This window comes from Anabrus simplex, chromosome 2 (genome assembly GCF_040414725.1).
Source record: "Anabrus simplex isolate iqAnaSimp1 chromosome 2, ASM4041472v1, whole genome shotgun sequence".
NCBI classification, from domain to species: domain Eukaryota; kingdom Metazoa; phylum Arthropoda; class Insecta; order Orthoptera; family Tettigoniidae; genus Anabrus; species Anabrus simplex.
In genome coordinates this window covers 355473836-355494095 of record NC_090266.1, presented here as the reverse complement: position 1 = coordinate 355494095, position 20260 = coordinate 355473836, and the positions used below count along the sequence as shown (strand labels likewise).

Below are 20260 nucleotides of genomic sequence, written 5' to 3'. Positions count from 1 at the left end.
TGGATAATTTGATGTGGTGTTCTTTAATACTGGAATCACTAGAGCATGCTTCCAAATGTCTGGAAAAGTTCCTGAATTTATACAGTAATTGAAGATATGAGTAATGATCGGTAATACTGCGCCAATGACATTTTTTATGAAGCCTATTGGAATATGATCTGCTCCTTTCGCTTGAGATTTAATGGAATTGGTCGAGTTTCTTTGATCTGATTACCAGTGAAATGAGAGTTAAGTGTGTCCAACGATATTGTTGGAATATGAGGTTCTTTAATTTTTCCTATTCCTATTGAACGTAACTGATTCCACGCATTAACTGTATTGAGATTTTTGGTTTGATTTCTGATATGTTTAAATTTACTGTTTCTAATTAATTGTTTCGTTTTGTTCCGTAGACAACAGTATTGTTCGAAATCTGTTTGCTCTTTTGTTGCTCTGTACTGGTGGAACAAAGCATCACAGCGGGCCATTGTTGCTTTTATCTCAGCGTTTAACCACAGAGCAGGAGGGCGAGTAACCCTTGCCTGCAGATGCCTGGAAATAAATTAAGTGTTGATGATATGAAAATAAGAATACACAAAACTCAACTAATGATGGTAGCGACAAACCTAAGAGGACTGAATGTCACGTAGGTAATACAAAACTCGATCTGGTGGATCATTTCAATTACTTTAGATGTGTATTCATTCAGGATCGTAATACAGTAAGTGAAATTAGTGTGAAGAAATGCTAATGCAGCGAACCTGCAGTTCTGAATAATGGTACTCCGCAAGCGAGGTCTCAGACAAAATTATCCTTACACTGCTCAGTTTTGCAGCACATGAATTAAAGCTGAGTGATTCAGAACACCTTATTCATAAGCTGGAAGCAACAGACATGAAAGCAGTAAGAACAAGTGCCGGTATAAACAGGTGAGAACATTGGCAAGAAGTCACCCACAATAAGGAGATAAAGGCTAAGTTAGGAATGAACTGGATGGACAAAGATGTGTGTATGAAGCAGTTCTGACAGTTTTGATGGTCATATGAGGCAAATGGAGGGGATAAGTTTCCTAGTAGAAAAAAAAGGATTTGGCAATGTAGGATAGAAGCAGCAGAGGAAGACAAAGGCAATGATGGTTAGACTCAGTCTTTACTGATTTAAAAATAACAGGTGTGGAATTAAGTGAGTGACAATGCTAGTTGGAAATAGAAGATTATGGAGGAGCTTACTTAATTCACAGACAGATATGGAGCATTACAATACAAAAAAAAATTACAGAAATGAACCTACTCTTAGTTATACAGTGGAGTCATAAATACATACCAGGATCTTGGGTGGTGTCATGTGTCTTGAACTACGAACATCTGTCGTATCGACGGGAAAGTTAATTTTCGAGTGTTCCTGATCATTTGCTGAACCATTTTGATGAACCAATAACCGCCTCTCGTAGTCCTGATTAAACATATCAAAACCCTGGAAACATAAATTAAACTTAATTTTACAGTACACAGTACAGTACCAGTCATACATAAAGATCTGAAAAATTTCTTTATGTCAAGAGCAAAATATTACCAATAACAAATGTCTACATTTCTAGAGGAACAACTTTGGATTTCCATTGGTTCATTAGTAACAATCAGAAAAAAACAATGTTCTCTAGACATTATCAGGCTAGTTCCAATGTCAATAACTGCATTACAAAGCACTTTAAAGGAGGTACCAGGTGAACATGAGAGGAATATAACACAGCAATTATGACCTCCCATACTGAACACCACACCTGTACACTAAACCTTTCAACATTCCATTTGCTAATCTATACAGGGTGGTTGAAAACAAATTGAACCGGGTATATGAGCGTAAGAGGGTTGGTCATACTGATAAATAATTTGGAAGAAATCATTTGATATCTCGTACCATGATCATTTCATTAACTGCTGAAGTTAGCCAGTCAGATTGCTTGGTGAGTGAATTCAAATGGGCTTTGCAAGGTGGTGTTGCTAAATCTGCCCAGCTTAAGAGCACCAGAGAAATAACTTTCACCACAGGAGGGATATGAACACAGACCTTCGAGCTGACAGGATCGTACCATAGCAAGTACGCTACAGCGTCACATGTTGAAACCTACAGTGTGCTTGTGTTTGATGCTGATTTCTCAGCATGGCTCTCAAGCCAGTCTTAAGGGGCATGCAGATTTAGCAACAATGTCTCGCAAAGCCCATTTGAAATTGCATGCAAAGTGACCTGATTGGCTAACTTTAGCAGTTGATAAAATGACATTGACAAGAGATATCCAATTATTTCTTTAACAATGGTTCCTGAACTTTCCAGTCCATTAACCCCCCCCCCCCCAAGAAAACTTAAAATGTCATAGACCCCGTCCCTTCCCCTCACCCTCAGAGTTTTGAAATAGAACAAGTTGCAAAAATGATACAATATCTTACATTTTAATTCAAATATATTAAAATCAATATGCAAAATTATAATATCAATGACGGCAAATGATGTTTAATTTCAACAATGAAGCTGCTTTTGAATAATTGGCTCTGTAAAGTCAGGCTTAATATCTGATAATTTCAGTATTAAGTCACTCTCAGTTTTAAAATTATTTCTTAACTCTGATTTCAAATACATGAGGTAGGAAAATGTGGTTTCATATAAGTAAGCAGTGGGGAACAAAGGTAAGGACTTCAAAGCATTATTGGCGAGTTCAGGATAGTCAGTTGTGACATATAACCAGGGATGCAATGGTACTGGAATGCAGTGGAACAGAGTCTGAAACCTATCTGGAAAGGTGGTACGCGGTCTGAAACCTATTTCCCTTTAAATTGGCTGAAGTTTCTTTGTTTTACAAGATTTTAATTTTTTAAATCTTACACATCATTTCAAAGGCCATTAGTGAAAAACTTTGTACCTAGTCAGTACTACCAACTGTACTTCTACAGCTCGTCCACCGAGTGTTGAAGCCTCAAGGGTGTGCTGGCCAGATCTGGCCACCCATACATCAGTAAGGGAGAAATAGCCCTCGCAGTGAGTCCTCTGCAGATTACAGTACCTACATAATATTGTTGAACTGTTAGATCAATTGAATGTGCTATATAAATAAGGACTTTTATAGTAATATGTATTATCTGTTAGTGTTTTGTAATGGTTTTGTAATATTGCCGGTCTTGTATCAGTAATACACTTATCAGTAATATGAAAGGAAAAAGGATTGGTGAAAACAAAGTTATTCATAATAATGATGATGATAATATTGGTTTTACGTCCCACTAATTACTTTTACGGTTTCTGGAGGTGCCGAGGTACCAGAATTTTGTCCCGTTGGAGTTCATACATGCCAGTAAATTTACCAATATGGGGCTGACATTCAAATATCACTGGACTGAACCAGGATCGAACCTGTCAACTTAGGCTGAGAAAGCCAACGCCATCACTGTCAGAACCACTCAGCCCAGCAGAAAGTTATTCACAGCCAGGCAAGAGAGCTTATTTGCAATGTACATACCTCTATGAAAAGAGAAGCATGAGGACCAATTTTAATGCAGAAAGTACAAAAATGTGTAACTGAGGCAATAGGAATATCTTGCAGTAATGTTCAGCGTATTATAAATGAAATGCAAACTAATGTGGAGGTTGGACAATCTTTCTCAACGCCACATAAGAATCGTCTAAGGAAGAAAATTAAAACGGAAATAGACAATTTCAAAAAGCGTGGTTCAAAGAACTATAAATGAATTCCATGTAACACGAGGTAAACACCCAATGTTACGAACTTAATTGCCAGTTTTAAAGGAGAAAATTAAATTCCAAAGTGAGAAACTGGCCCTTCATGAAGTAATTAAAACTTCAGGTTTTAGATGGGAGAAATTATGCAACAGGAAATTTTTGATAGAAAAATCTGACATTAGGAAAAAAAAAAAAGACTAGCCTAATTGAGAACAATTAACCGGTACCAGAATGATAACCGACCTATAGTATATAAGGATGAAACATATGTACATTCTTCACACACAACACCACAGTCGTGATCTGATAGTTAACAAATGCTGGTTTATTATCCATGCCGGTAGCGAACAAGGTTTTGTCAATAATGTGCTGTTAACTTTTAAATCTGGGCAAAAGTCTGGTGATTACCATAATGCAATAAAAAAATGGAAACTAGGAAAAGTGATTAAAATAAATGTTAATCTCCAATCTCCCTCCAACCTCCTAGCCTAAAAAATGTGACAAGATTTCTTTGCTTACAGAAAAAAAATGTGCCGTTTGGTGAAAATATGCTAAAACCAGAACAGTATGAAATCATTTAATTGAAGAAAAGTACCGTAGCACATAAAAGTATAAAATAGATGCCCTGTTGGCACAACATGGTCATAGTACACTGCAATTTCCACCCTACCACCCTGATTTAAACCCCATTGAGATGATTTTTAATAAAGACAACATAGTTTTGTATAACACTACATTGAGAATAGACGACTGTAACATGTTATCGTGATGTACCCACAAAGACACGCACAAAAAGCTATCAATTGGTACACTTACTTATTCAGAACTAATTATTTACACATTAATACGCATAACCTTAATCACTGCCGTTACAACAAAACACTTCACTCCGAAAACATCAACAAACCACCATTTTTAACAACTGCCTATCGCTAAACACATGGAGACTGCAACCTTGAAACAGATGACTGCTTACATTAGCATGTCGGCCTTAAACACAGCACAACTCCTGTTAAACAATAACTCCTCTCCACCATCGAGACCGTCTCTTTATACAGGTTGCCTGGCCAGGCTTCTAGAAGGATATGTCATAACATATCTTCTAGTAATTCCTAGAGTGCCTAAAGCCCAGAGATAATGTAAAGAATATTCTACATAGTTCTCGCCTTACCTAGTAATATTCTGGATATTACAATGTGTTGCGTAATACTGTAGTGGATTACACATCATATATACAGGTAATAATAAATTATAATACTATAAATTTTTTTTGCTAGTTGCTTTACGTCGCACCGACACAGATAGGTCTCGTGGCGACGATGGGACAGGAAAGGGCTAGGAGTGGGAAGGAAGCGGCTGTGGCCTTAATTAAGGTACAGTCCCAGCATTTGCCTGGTGTGAAAATGGGAAACCATGGAAAACCATTTTTCAGGGCTGCCGACAGTGGGGTTCGAACCCACTATCTCCCGAATACTGGATACTGGCCACACTTAAGTGACTGCAGCTATCGAGCTCAGTTACTTTTAATTATAGGTTCTTACATTAACTAAACTCATAAATATATGTACACAGCACGTGTTTCAGGGCATAATCTCACAAATAATGTGATCGTAAATAATACTAATAAGTGGATGTACACCACAAATCACAATAATAATAACTTGAGCATGATACTTGCATTATTTACCCATGGGTTAAAGGATGTTGTTTTCAAGTTATATCAGTCTATTACACCTGCGTCAATCCCCCCTATAACTTGAAACAATTCCCACAGTCTATCACACTCATCGACATTGTCTTGGACGTACATTGTACCTTCTTTCTTCCTCAAGGTCGCTGGATATGTTCTCCTCCTCTTGACTGGATCGTGCCGTGTTGGGGGTTGGGGAGGCCTTGCTGCCAGCCTCTTCCTCGATGACCGTCTATGCAATTTCCTCATGACCAGATGTGCTGTGTCATTAGTAGCCTTCTCTCCAGGTGGACCTATGGCAGTACCAGGCTTACCCTGCATGAGAAAGCGGTTGGGTGACTCACCGCAAGTAAGATGCGTGGACCTTGACAGGAAGGTTGGTCCTTAGTAAGTAGAACCCATGGCCCAGCAGCTTAACCACCTTGACAGGACCAACCCACTTAGGTGCGAGACCTGCATGAAAACCTCCAATCCTATTACTGACTGGGTGATTACGTCGCAGTACTTGTTGGCATGATAGGAAGATCTGGGTATCTTCAACATCTTGAGCCTTGGCCTGGATAAGGGATCTCTTCTCGGCCAAAGCTTGCTTCTCCTTGATGTCCTGCTGCTGCCACTCGGCCAGGGAGCCAGCTGCATCATCTTGACCAGAAAAGGGTGCTGGATGAATATCCCAATCCTTGGTGCCATATAGCTGTCGACCAAGGAACAACTCTGCTGGGGAATAGCCGGTGACAAGGTTGACGCGTCGACGCACGGCAAAGAGAGACAGCGGTATCTGACGGCCCCGCAGTCTATGTTCTTTGTATATTAGGTGGACACGTAGGATCCTTTTTAGCTCCTGGTTCCGTCGTTCCATTGGATTAGTCCTTGGGTTGTAGATAGGGGAGGTCCAGTGCTCCACACTCCATTCTGACATCATCTGACGCCACTTCCTAGACGTTAACTGACTCCTGTTGTCTACCGAGTGAATAACTGTAGCAGCAGAACACCTCATCTTGTAGAAGGCTGGTGATGCGTCCCATCGTGGCTTCTGGTATCGGAAAGTCCTCAGTCCATCTTGTGAAGAGGTCAGTGATTACTAGGAGTCCTGTTTTACCCCGTGGTGTTCTAGGGTAAGGACCCATCAAGTCAAGGGCTATGACCTCCCAAGGACATTGCGGCTGTCTTCCTCGCTGACTGGAATCTGCCTTCCTGTTGCTCGCCTTGGTGCCAGCACAGATGTAGCACCCCTTCACATTGTCCACAATGTCTTTCCGCATGTTGACCCAGAAGAATCTTCATCGGATAGACTGATACGTCTCTTCGGCTTCTGGATGTCCGGCTTCAGTGCTGTCGTGGAACTTCTCGAGGATGTCTGTCATGTGCTGTCTGGGGATCACCACCACTGCAGGCGTGTCGGAGAGGTGCGATCTGTACATCAAGAGTCCTCCGTCAACCCGGAAGTTCTTGTAGCACATCATGAATTCCCTCGGGACGAGTCAACTATCGGTGTTCTGTCTCCTAATCCACTGCGTCATGGTCCTACAGGGCTTGTATTGTTCTTACCACTGTTTGATTACTCCCAGATCAAGTTCCTTCTTGATGGTCATAAGGACAGATTCCTTAAGCTCACTCTGGTGTTTTCATGGGAACTCCCTCTCGATAATGGTGCCCCTTGCTTCAGGCTCAATCACCAGGTGCCTAGATAAACAGTCTGCTGCACATCTCCCTTGATGGTCAAAAACCCGTTTTCTAACCTTCCTTCAACAGCAGAAAAAAGGCTCCCAAAATTTCCCTCAACGGCAGAGATATGGCTTTCAAAATTTCCCTCAACGGTAGAAATTCTCCCCTCAACCTGTTGCTTTATGCCAGGTGCCTAGACAAACTGTCTGCTGCTATGTTCATTGGTCCTGGGGCATGACACACATTGAAAACAAATTCTGCAATTAACAGAGCGGCGTTATCGGTGTAGAGCTGGAACTTCCTTCTCTCCAAGTAGCCTCTGAATTTGCCCATGGCCCACACCACGGCTAAGGCTTCCTTCTCGGCAATAAGGCTGCGATATGCAATGCTCCCGGTCTAGCCCATCCCAACCCTCAACGGAAGATATGCCTGAAGACAGACGCCAGCGACTCCAGCCTAGGAGCAGTGCTATTCCAGGAGAGGAGTGACAGCGGGACTGGGCGAAGTGGCACTTCTCCAGTTGGCAATTTGGCAGTGCAGTAGTGTTGTTCGGTGGGAGATAGCTTTCTGCTGGCATAGTTGATGACGTCAACATTGCTTTCTGCACCAACAATAGAAATATGGACATTCTCCACAATTCCTACCTGGTTAACAAATCAGACCCTTTCACTAAGTCAGGAGTTTACAGGTTTCGGTGCAACGACTGTAACAGTTCATATAAAGGGCAAACTGGCAGGAGCTTTAAGATTAGATATGCCGAACATCTCAATGCAATTAAATACAATAGGTTTTCCGCAGTTGGTCAGCATATACAGGATTACAAACACAAATTTAATGGATTAGATCAAGATTTAACAACATTAGACACGTTGAACAAAGGCCCCTTACTAGATATCACGGTAGCCTGTTACATACCTCTAGACCAATACTTCAACCCAAATCTGAATTTGAATGACATTTCCAAAAAGCCTAGAATTTTATTTGATTCTCTTATTTCAATTCTCAACGGTGTTAAACTCCCTAAAAACAGCTTGTTCTTCCAGATTATACGTCACACGTTATCACGTTATCCTTCCCTACCACGCCCACTTAACTGTGCCCCCTCCATCACCCCTCCTTCCTGACCCACCCCTTTCCCCTCCTTAACGATGTTCTACGCTTCCAGTAAACTCTAGCGCTTGCTCCTTGCCACTCTCCACGCATACATCAGGCCGCTCGAGGTGAGTCTCCTACTTAACTTTATAGCTTTTTGCCCTATTTACAATACTTCATTTTAACACTTAACTTTCTTTCCATACTTCAGGTTCCGCATTGGATAGAGAACTTTCTGGCCATATATCTACTTTCTCTTTGCCTGCAACATTGATCCACTTCTTTGAGTACCTCATAATTAACGGCTTCTTTTTACGAGTTGACATTACAAGCCACCATCAAACTTATGTTACATTATTATCAATATTCTGTGGAAGGACTGCATACTACAGCTGTTTTTGGATGTCCACGTTTTATTTTCACCTAGTGTTTAGCAGCGCTACGCTTGAGACTTTTTAATCATTCCAAAGGGATCAAGTTTTTAAACACTTGTTAATATCTTCACTTTCATCTTATACTTTGACTAACAAGCACATCACTTGTTAATATTCTTTTAAGTATTTTATTTTTACTTCATCCTATTGGTGTCACTTATTACCAAGGGTCTATTATATGTACTACATACTTGTATATCTTTGTTCACACGACCTGTTTCAGCTGATGATGGTGTCCATAGACACCGAAACCGGTACTGAATAAAAATGTTGTGATCATATTAACAACATATTATGTATTGAAGAAAAGGTGGATCAATCGTATTTCCCTTTATTGTATGTTATTTCCTTTCAATACGGACCAGTAATTAAGTTTTTAGTGTTGAATGGAGGAAGCGAGGCGTAAGGTATACAGAGCACTAGGTTTCATCCATAGATATCTCTCCAGAAGAAGAAAGAGTAAAGCCCTACGAATGGCATACATTTCCCTTGTGCGGGCCACATTACTCTATGGTCTTCTTTCCTGGCACCCAACAACAATAGAAATATGACAAAACTGTACCGTGTCCAATGCCTAGCAGACTGCATAATAGAAAAACACATCCCTTTGAACACAGGCAGGTCACTGACACCGGTAATCTCATTGCGTAAAAAAACAGACATAGCATTCCTTAGGAAATCCCGGACAGATAACACACATCTCATCCCCTTCCACCGTCTGCAGCTTAATTACCACTCTGTTAAGGGAGGTCAAGGATTTACCCTCTTGTACCTCCCCACCTCGACACACAACCTCATATTTAAGTGGATTTTTCTCACGCAGTGTTCTGCTAAGGAACTTTCTACCACCTAAAGTAAAATTATTTTGTCTTCCTCACTTCCTCCATGCAGAAAAAAAAAAAAAAAAATTGTAAGTAGAAATCCATGTGTGATGTACGTAACTTGTATAAACTAGTACTTAAAGAATGATGTGATGTTGCACGTGGACAAATGTGCATGCAAGCACGTGTAGGAGAGGTTATGAATGAGTTTGGGCTCGGAAGAATGTGTATGCAAGGGTATGAGTTAGGGTATGAATGACTGGTTCTTGTTACTTTTAATATGTGTAGTACCGGGCCAGTTAGCCGTGCGGTTAGGAGCGCGCAGCTGTAAGCTTGCATCCGGGAGATAGTGGGTTCGAATCCCACTGTTGGCAGCCCTGAAGATGGTTTTCCATGGTTTCCCATTTTCACACCAGGCAAATGCTGGGGCTGTACCTTAATTAAGGCCACGGCCGCTTCCTTCCAATTCCTAGGCCTTTCCCTTCCCATTGTCGCCATAAGACCTATCTGTGTTGGTGCAACGTAAAGCCACTAGCAAAATGAAAAAAAATATGTGTAGCAGAAATTAAGATATTATCTATATATATATATATAAAATAACTTGTCCTGACTGACTGATTCATCATCGCCGAGCCAAAACTACTGGACATAAAGAAATGAAATTTTGGGGATATATTCATATTAAAGTGTAGGTCCTCACTAAGAGAAGATTTTTTGATATTCCATCGCTAAGGGGTTGAAAAGGGGGGTGAAATTTTAAAATGAGTGTATCTATATCTCAAAACTTTTAAAGTTTATAGATGTAAAAATTGGTATTTAGAATCTCCTTTAAAAATAAAGAAACATGTATTTTTTTGTTTTCAGAAAATCCTAATGGGAAGGGTGGAAAAGGGTGAAAAAACGGTTGAATGCCTTTAATGAGGCTACTTATATTTCAGGGAACCTGAAGATATTACAGACCTGAAAATTGGTATTGGGGATCTACTTTAAGAATAAAGAAACCGAAATTTTTTCGTTTTTGGAAAATCCAAATAATGGGGGATGAAAAGGGTGGTGAATTCATAAAATGAGTGTGTCCACATCTTAAAACTTTAAAAGTTTACAGATGTAAAAATTGGTATTTAGAATCTACTTTAAAAATGAAGGAACATGTATTTTTTTGTTTTCTGTAAATCCCAATAGGAGGGGTGTAAAAGGGTGAATAATGGGTTGAATGCTTGTAATGAAGATACATATATCTCAGAAACTGAAGATATTACAGAACTGAAAATGTATATATGGGATCTCCTTTAAAAATAAAGAAACACATATTTTTTGTCTTTGGAAAATCCAATTAATGGCGGTTAAACAGGAGTGACAAATTGGGGTGAATTTTTCGAAAGACTATATCTACAGAATATCTGAGATCAAGGGTTATGAATTTCATGTTGTTGGTCCGTATTGAACTGAGAATAACATATGAATAGTAACACAGTAAAGGTTTCCACCTATTCAATACTAATATGTATTTACGATATTATAAATTACATGGAACTAGTTTCGACCCACCTAGGGGTCATCATCAGCCATATTAAAGCATACATAAGTTTTGTTGAATCCTAAAACATGTTATTTTTAACTGTAATAATCTTATGGATTTATAATTTATAAAGTGAAGTGTGGTAATGAGATGAGAAATGTTAGTATAGTACAGGTGAGTAGTAATTAATAATAATAATAATAATACGAGGAATATATATACAAAGAAGTTTGGAACAAAGTACAAGTGGGGTGCTTGGGTGCTTAGTGTTGTAAAAATATAAACTCATGGATATCAGTAGTCCTCGTACTAAAGAATACAGTGTAAAATAACACATATAAACATATATACAAGTATGTACAAAGTCTGGAGAGTAAAAAGTGATACTCTTTTAATGCCGAGTCGGCTGATGATGACCCCTAGGTGGGTCGAAACTACTTCCATGTAATTTATAATATCGTAAATAAATATTAGTATTGAATAGGTGGAAACCTTTACTGTGTTAATATATCTGAGAAACGTAAAATGTTACAGATGTAAAAGGTGGGTATTTGGAATTTCCTGTAAATGTAAAGAAACATAGGTGATTTGTTTTGGGAAACTCCAACTTAAGGGGAAATAAAAAAAGTGAAATTTTAAAATGAGAATTTCTACAGTATATATCAAAAAACTTAACATGTTACAGAAGTGAAAAATAATATTTTTTATCTCTATTAAAAATAAAGAAACGTGTATTTTTAGTTTTCGGAAATACTACTTGGGTGGAGGGGGGTAAACGTGACTGAAAATGGTGTTGATTTCTTTTAATTAGGCTACTGATATCTCAAAAATGAAGATGTTACAGACGTGAAATTTGATATTTGGAATCTGCCTTAAAAGTAAAGAAACACGTATTCTCGGAAAATCCAATGAAGTGGGGGGGGGGGGGGGGGTTGAAAGAATTGAAAATATATTGACTTAATTGTATGAGAATACGTACATCGAATAAAAACTAAAGTTGTTACAGACGTGAAAATTGGTATTTGGATCTCCTTTAAAAATAAAGAAAAACGCGTTTGGGGGGGGGGACATATTGCGGGGCGGGAGTGAAAAGGAGTTGAATTCTTTTCATGAGGACACATAAATCAAAAAATGAAGAAGTTAGAGTCGTGATAATTGGTATTTATAAGTTCCTTTACTATTAAAGAAACAAGTATTTTTTTTGCCGGAAAATTCACTTGGGGGGGGGGGGAGGAGTGTGAAAGGAAGTGGAAAAAAGTGAATTATTTTTATGGGGATACTTATATCTCAAAACTGAAGGTAATAGATGTGAACATTGGTGTTTGGAATCTCCTTTAAACATAAAGAAAACCCATTCTTTTAATTTTTTTGTGGGGGGGGGGGGTAAATAATAACTTCGGTGGGGTGTAAAAGGAGGTGAGACCAGTTGATTTTGCTTTTCATAATGTACTTATAAGGAGCCTCCGTTGATCAGGCGGCAGCGCGCCGGCCTCTCACAACTGGGTTCCGTGGTTCAAATCCCGGTCACTCCATGTGATATTTGTGCTGGACAAAATGGAGGCGGGACAGGTTTTTCTCCGGATACTCTGGTTTTCCCTGTTATTATTCATTCCAGCAACACAGTCCAATATTTCATTTCATTTGTCATTCATCGATCATTGCCCAGAGGAGTGCTTCGGCAGCCGGCAGAGTTTCTATTGTCTCCGCTAGATGGGGCTTTATTCATTCCATTTCTGACCCTGTCGAATGACTGAAAACAGGCTGTAGATTTTCGATGTACTACTTCTGATCATAAACCGATCATTTTTAATCTTTCCTGGGTTCATTATCAACAGCCATCTTTTCCTTCGGAGAACGTTCTTAGATTACAGCAGATTCTCCTGGCATATAAATAAAAATTTGTACACATTTGAAATAAACGACAGGAATGCGATTGACCATCAAATTGTTCACCTCTATAATAAGGTCAGTAATGCACAGAAGTATGTCATTCGTATCGCCAGAAAACCTGCACACTTGCCTACACGCGACAATGGTGCTGGTCACATTGTCAACAATGACAATGGCAGCAGATGTAATTTACCGCCAAGTAACGGTCTTGCATCTTGCTGTGGGGTCCAGAACATCTAATAATAATAATAATAATAATAATAATAATAATAATAATGTTCTGGACCGTCGTCAAATGTGCGGACCGCGCTGGAAACGGGTCCTGGATGGGTAATGACTAAGAATGCAGTCCGGCCGTAGGTTCAGTACCACCAATGCACCCAAGACGCCGGACCTCCTGAAAGATTTGATCCATATTAAAAATTCTTATAGGAAAAGATGGCAAAGATTTAGGGACCTAGGTGACCGGGTGGAATACCTGGACATAGCTCGGGAAATACGAAATTGATTGCTGGAAAGAAAGATTGAAAAATGGGAGGAAACTTGCCATAATCTATTAGAAAATCAGTCAGATCGCGAATTTCGGCAGATTCTAGCAGAAAACGAGTGAGATTGCGAATTTCAGCGGATTATATATCTAAAACAATAAGCATTCAATTATAAATTTCAGTACAATACCGTAGCGAAGCACGGGTATCTTGCTAGTAATAAGATAAAGTGTTTGGAGTGTAAATATGTAAATTTAAAACTGTCTATACATCGCCAAAAAATCGGTAGAGTTTATGAAAACATACATACGTGGGGATGGAGGCACTTCTGTTTATGTGGGGTTTGCCCTTTCTCCATCTACCACCCCTGCATTGTACATATACAATTTAATAATAATAATAATAATAATAATAATAATAATAATAATAATAATAATAATAATAATAATAATAATAATAATAATAATAATAATAATAAATGTTTGTTGGTTTAGGTTCGGCGAGTGACAAGACCATTGGTCTGTAAGGTAATTTCAAACTGGGCGCTTTTCTTATTTTGACCGAATGTGGCAGCCCAGAATCTAGACATGATACGAGCTCTATCAGAGACAATAGCAATCTTGTATTCATCACAGTTGGCCAACAGCAACACCTGTGCATACAGCACATTTACACAGTCTTGTTTTAATTCTTCTATATGATTAAGAACACATCTAGGGGCTACTGCCTAGATTTGCTACACTCTCAATTTACTGACTCTCAGACAATTTAGGGACTGGAAATATGAATGAACTGCCTGTTCCACTTTAGTATCTCTTATTGAGTATTCATTTTTTTAAATATCTCTTCTCAACGAACATGACATTTATCTTATGGGACATGGATTTTAATGTGTCACTACATAAAATCTGTTCAAGTCCCAAACTGTTTTACCCCTAAATTGTTACCAAGTCTATAGGCCTAATCATAATTAGGTCATTAGCACAAGTAATTTTTCTACTATTAGTTTAACTCAACTCAGTCCCACTTTGCCTAATGTACAGTCCACGAAACTTTTTTTTTTTGCCAGTTGTTTTACGTCACGCCGACACAGATAGGTCTTACGGCGACGATGGGACAGGGAAGGGCTAGGAGTGGAAAGGAAGCGGCCGTGGCCTTAATTAAGGTACAGCCCCAGCATTTGCCCGGTGTGAAAATGGGAAACCACGGAAAACCATTTTCAGGGCTGCCGACAGTGGGGTTCGAACATACTATCTCCCGAATACTACGAAACTTTTAGTAATACTTCATTTTACAGGGGTGAGGAGTAAGGAGGGAGCTACCCCGGTTCCGGTAATACTACCAAATGAATGGAAATGAAATGTGAATTCAATCGATAGTATGATCGATCGATATGAATTTTCTAAACCTTTATTATATTAAGCCAACAACTGTGTCACACACACATTATATAACATTTCTCGATGCAAATCTTGTTCCTAGCATGAATTCTCAGATATATCACTTTGGCTTTGTTGTGTAAACAACAACAGCACTAGTACATAAAGTATATGCCAGATGTCTCATGGCAATGCATAACTGATTCATAGTTTATGTGTCAAAGGTTGCCACTACGAATCTCGAAGATAACTGAGGTCTATCAATTCAGCACTAGAGAGCCGAAGTATCACTAAAAGTTTCATGTACTGTATGTACTGGTATTTCATTAAATGGTCTATATGTAAACCATGTACAATAAAATGGTGAATGAGAACAGATTTATGTGATTTTCTAACTTATTTGAACCAATAACTTGTTGGACACTATACCTCTAATAACTAAAGTTGACATGTAACATTTCTTAGAGGGAGGTCCGTTTACTGATTGCCGTGGCAGGATAAAGGGAGTGGGGGTATGATTGCCATGGAAACGAGGGTGGGGCGGCTGCGGTTGCGATGGAGATAAATCTTCTGGCCAGCTCGTCTTACTCGGAGTTGCCAAACCTCTCACTTCTGAGTTAGATCTTGTCGCAAGCAGTTCAGTGTGAGTGGCATTCTACTACTGTGTGAAAACAAGAATGTGAAGGGTGACCAGTTCGTGTCCCACTTGTGATCACTGTAAAATTATCAGCAGCCTGTCAGGGTTTTCCAATGTCATGCAGCAAGGAGACTGCTAATTAGGGCGTTTTCCACACAACTGTGTGATAAGGATTTTCCCAACCCGTCCCCTTTCTCTTGAACGTTTTTTGAGGTAATATTAGTTTATACTTTTTAACATACTGTAATTATTCCAGCTGTAGACATCCATTGTTGACGTAGCTTTTGTTGTTATGCTATCTGCGTGCTTACTTACGACATGCAGGTCAATGAGACGAAGAAAGGCAAGCCTTATGCTTTATACAAAGGATACTCTTACAGATATTTACGGAAAAGTCAGGGATGTTTGGTAACATGGGTTTGTTTTACCGCTGGATTTACGTCGTGACACAAATAGGTATTATGACGACAATGGGATAGGAAAGGGCTTGGAGTGGGAAGGAAACGGTTGTGGCCTTAATTAAGGTACAGGTAAGGTGCTTGTTGTGAAAATAGGAAACCACAGAAAACCATCTTCAGAGCTACCGACAATGGGATTCGAACCCACTATTTTCCGAATGCAATATGATCTTTTCGCGCTATCATTATAGAATTATCTTTTTTTCAACTTATTTTAATCTAAACAATTTCTTAACATTAAGTTCTGGAATCTTGTACATCTAATCCGAGCATACAGGCAAAATTATAATTTTATTTATATAGGTGAAAGTACGCTGAGTGGCCGCGCGTTTTAACGTGCTATGGCTATGGAGCCAAGCTATGCATTCGGGAAACACGTGGGTTCGAATCCCTCCGACGGCTGTTTCTCAGAATAGTTTTCTGTGGTTTAATATTTTCACTTCCAGACAAATGCTGGTACAGTTCCTATCCATAGACCAGAGCCGAGTCCTCGCACCCCTTACCCAATTTCATTCACCATAACACATTTAGTCGCCATTAGCTACTCAACTGGGGTTGGTGCCAGGAAGGGCATCTGGTGTAGAAACATGCTGTATAAATTAATCTCATCCCGACCTGGTATCAAGAAATGAGACTGAGGGGTAGACATACATAGACAGAGGAAAGTAGGCTAATTATATTTTGAGCAGCTGTTTACTTAACGCCTCGGTATGAATATTTGAACAGTTCGAGCATTATGTAAGCATTAATTTAATATTTATATTGTCCCCTATTGTATAAGAAAGTGTAAGTTAACTGTTAAGTATGAGATGAGCTACAATTTAAGTTAAGTGTTACAGCAAAATCCTTCGTTTTGAAATCGGAAAATGTAAAATTCAACAGTTTTAATATGCCCATCTTTTGTCCTACTTCTTGAAACTCATTTAACTGCCTTTACACCCACAACCATCTGGTAACTCTAAATAAAAGGTATTTGAGTCCTGTTTATTCTCTGCCAGTCCCGATATAAACGCACCAGTCTCAAACGGTAAATATAAGTAATTTAACGAGTTCCAACATACGATTCGCAAGAATCCCAGTTTCACCAGTTACTTGAGGGATGTCTTCCTGTACCAGTCCTTCAGTAAGGAATTCCCTCACAGCAACCTGACTGTTTGTATGTCACTGATAAGAGTGATTGAAAATGGGACGACACCGCCAGGCCAGGTAGTCTACAACAGATCACAGCGGTCAGAATTAACGAGGGAACAAGTGAGCCGGAAGCGAGGGGTAAAAGAAAGGAATACTGGAATGTGGCAACATCGTAAAATGGCACGTGCAATACTCCTCTCTTCAATTCTACCTGTCAGACGTCAACTTTAGTTATTAGAGGTCTAATTACTAATGTCTACTTTTTCAACTGAATTTTATTTTATTTTAAATGCACTAAAACGGTTCCAAGATGCGTTAATTGAGTTTTGGTAAATTTTTACAAAGTTTGGTCGATCCCTCGCAAGCATAAAGGAAGGAACTCTCTGCTCGTCATTTTTCCATGCTTTTTACTACCATTATTAAAAGTGCAATCTACTAAGTACAGTGTAACCAGAGTTTTGACTATATCTGTCACATTGGCTTTTCCATAGTTGAAACAATTCCAATCAGATATTTAAGCTACAGAACTGATCTTTATTAGCATCACGTATCTAATTCATACTTCAGTTTCTGTTATTAGCCAGGTCATTAGGCCAGAAGTGGTCTTGAGTCACTTGCTTCATAGTGAGAAACAACGTATACAGTTGCACACTATTTCACTTTGTAATTATTGAAGTTTACCAAGCAAGTTGTTTACGGTTTGGGTCATGTAGCCATGAGCTTCCTGGTAGAGGGTTAACGCAAACGTGGCAATATATGGGACTCTGGTGCAGTGAGGAGAAACACTTTCAACTGAACCGGAACATCATCCCAACAAGTAGCATGCCAGAGTTATTCATTCACTGGTAACATCAGACCCAGATACATTTTTAAGTGAATGAAGAACCAAACAATTGCTGTTGTGTTCCATTTGATTCTGTAATTGACCGAGTAACTCAGACCAAAACATTACAAGAATATACATAGTTTTTGTCTTGTAGCATTGTTTCATGAAACGAACAAGTATAATTTGCCTATCCTAAATCAAAATATCTACACACTACTGTCACCATTATAATTGATAAACACTAGAAACTTGTGACGTCCTAAGATATAGCCTAGTGCCCCTCAGTAAAATACAGTGCGGGATGTATTACTCTTCAAATATTTTTAGCTGAATTCTTTGGATTATTTCAATATTTTTCGAAGCTTTACCGAAAATGACTTGAATTGTCAACTGTAAAACATAATACTATAAGTTAAATAGAATAATACCTTAATAATAACAATTATTAACTCACCAGCACAAAATACAAACAAAAAACTGTAACTGAACACCAAGAAAGGGAAAGCTACAGAAAAAAACTGTGAAATCTCCGGAAGAAAGCGACTGAAAAGCACATTTGTAAATAAAGTCTAAAATTCCCACTGAGCAGTAAAGCAGCAGTAATAACACTCACAACGATGACTGAACATTAAAAACAACGGAAAACTTTACACCAGGCAATTGCCAAGGTATGACAACATAGGTTAACTCAAAATACAGTATATATTTCACTATAAACTCGCAATGAATAACTAAAGAAAAAAAATCTCACAATATTTATACAAACAAACTCACGGAGGTTCTAAAAGTACCGACTAGCTCGGACTAGCTCCGGCCACCGGAGCAAAGTAATACAAGAATTGACGTTACTCGCAGCCGCAGGTCTTTGGCTCCTGAGCAATGTAAAACTCCAGTGCAGTTCTATATACCTGTTCTTGTTTAGTTTTTATACATCGTAATAAAACGTTACGTCCAGTCACTGGTTTCCGGGTTAGTTACATTCTCCTGGATGTGCAAACTTAAAATATATATTTAAAAAAAGATAAGTGTACAACATAAGGGAAGGGATGCCTTTTTATTGGGACTATTTCACAGCGGGAAATGACTAAAATAAATAATGGACGATAACTAGCTCAGAAAGAAAGAGAATAGAAGCTTTTGAAATGTGGTGTTACAGAAGAATGTTGAAAGTGAGATGGGTAGATAGAATCACGAATGAAGAGATACTGAATCGAATTGGTGAGAGGATATCGATTTGGCTAAATTTGACCAGAAGAAGGGACATAGTGATAGGGCGCATCCAACGACATGAGCGATATAGACTGCTGAACATATTCGTTACAGTGCCCATGACTGAAGCTCAGTAAACTACGGCCGCCATGACAGTTGCAGGCAAGAGAACTTGACACTTCAGTACTGACCTAGTCGCATGTCACTTTAGCTTAACCCTATTATCAGTTCATGAATAGTCCGACTCGTTGGCTGAACGGTCAGCGTACTGGCGTTCGGTTTAGAGGGTCCCGGGTTGGATAGCCGGCCGGGTCGGGGATTTTAACCTTAATTGGTTAATTCCAATGGCACGGGGGCTGGGTTGTATGTGTTGTCTTCATCATCATTTCATCCTCATCTTGACGCGCAGGTCGCCTACAGGAGTCAAATAGAAAGACCTGCACCTGGCGAGCCGAACCCGTTCTGGGATATCCCGGCACTAAAAGCCATACGACATTTCATTTCAGTTCATGAATACATGCGGTTACTTTTGTTGCAAAAATAAAGTCTTGTTTAAACGTAGGCCTATCAAGTTCAACGTTTTGAAAACACTGTTACAATTAATAATCATAGGACTTTTAATTAAATAAGCGCAGCATATCTGGCAGCCGTTTAGTTGCAAAGAAGATGAACAGTATTCATTTGTAAGAATAGGCTATGCGTTTTTCTTTATCAAGATACAATGTCATGCGCAGCATTTAACTTCACCAGTCGTCATCAGAAAGGCATTAACGTTACATTTCACAAGTAGGCCTTATGTATGAATAGTTATTTGCGGGTTATTATAGTATAGGCCTAAACCCAATTTCATATCCCATAGGCCATTCTGATGATGACATATTATTTTTCTACAAGGTTCCTTTTGAACTCCACCTGTGAGTGGTGGCGGTAGAATAACACAAACAGTATCCCCTGCCTGTCGTAAGAGGCGACTGAAAGGCGACCATGGGCCCCTCAGCTGGGTCATGACATTACTTCCACTTACTTGTGCCAGGCACCTCACTTCCATCTATCCTATCCGACCTCCCTTGATGAAGTCTTGTTATTTTCCGACCCCGATGGTATTAGAGCATTCGAGGCATAGGGGGTTTTTCAATTTCACGCCCTTCGTGGCCCTTGTCTATCCTTGATCGATTCCTTCATTTTTCGAAGTGTCGGATCCCTTCCATTCTTGTCTCTGATTACTCGATGAGTGTTATATAGAAGATGGTTACGTAGTCGTACTTCCTCTTAAAACAATACTCAACACCACTCCCCTTTCCTGGGACTACACC

The 20260-nt window shown here is 39.2% G+C and overlaps 1 protein-coding gene across 1 annotated transcript in view; it reads right to left on the bottom strand.

Moving 5' to 3' along the window:
- Nucleotides 1-18537, bottom strand: part of fzr (fizzy-related) — a 378342-nt gene extending 359805 nt beyond the window's left edge. Inside the window, exons 1-2 of the mRNA XM_067139092.2 lie at nucleotides 18513-18537; nucleotides 1303-1452 (exon numbers count right to left, since the gene is read on the bottom strand). Of these exons, the coding sequence (XP_066995193.1) occupies nucleotides 1303-1443 (141 nt within the window). The 5' untranslated portion in view covers nucleotides 1444-1452; nucleotides 18513-18537. The remainder of the gene's footprint in view (nucleotides 1-1302; nucleotides 1453-18512) is intronic.
- Nucleotides 18538-20260: the final 1723 nt, after the last annotated feature.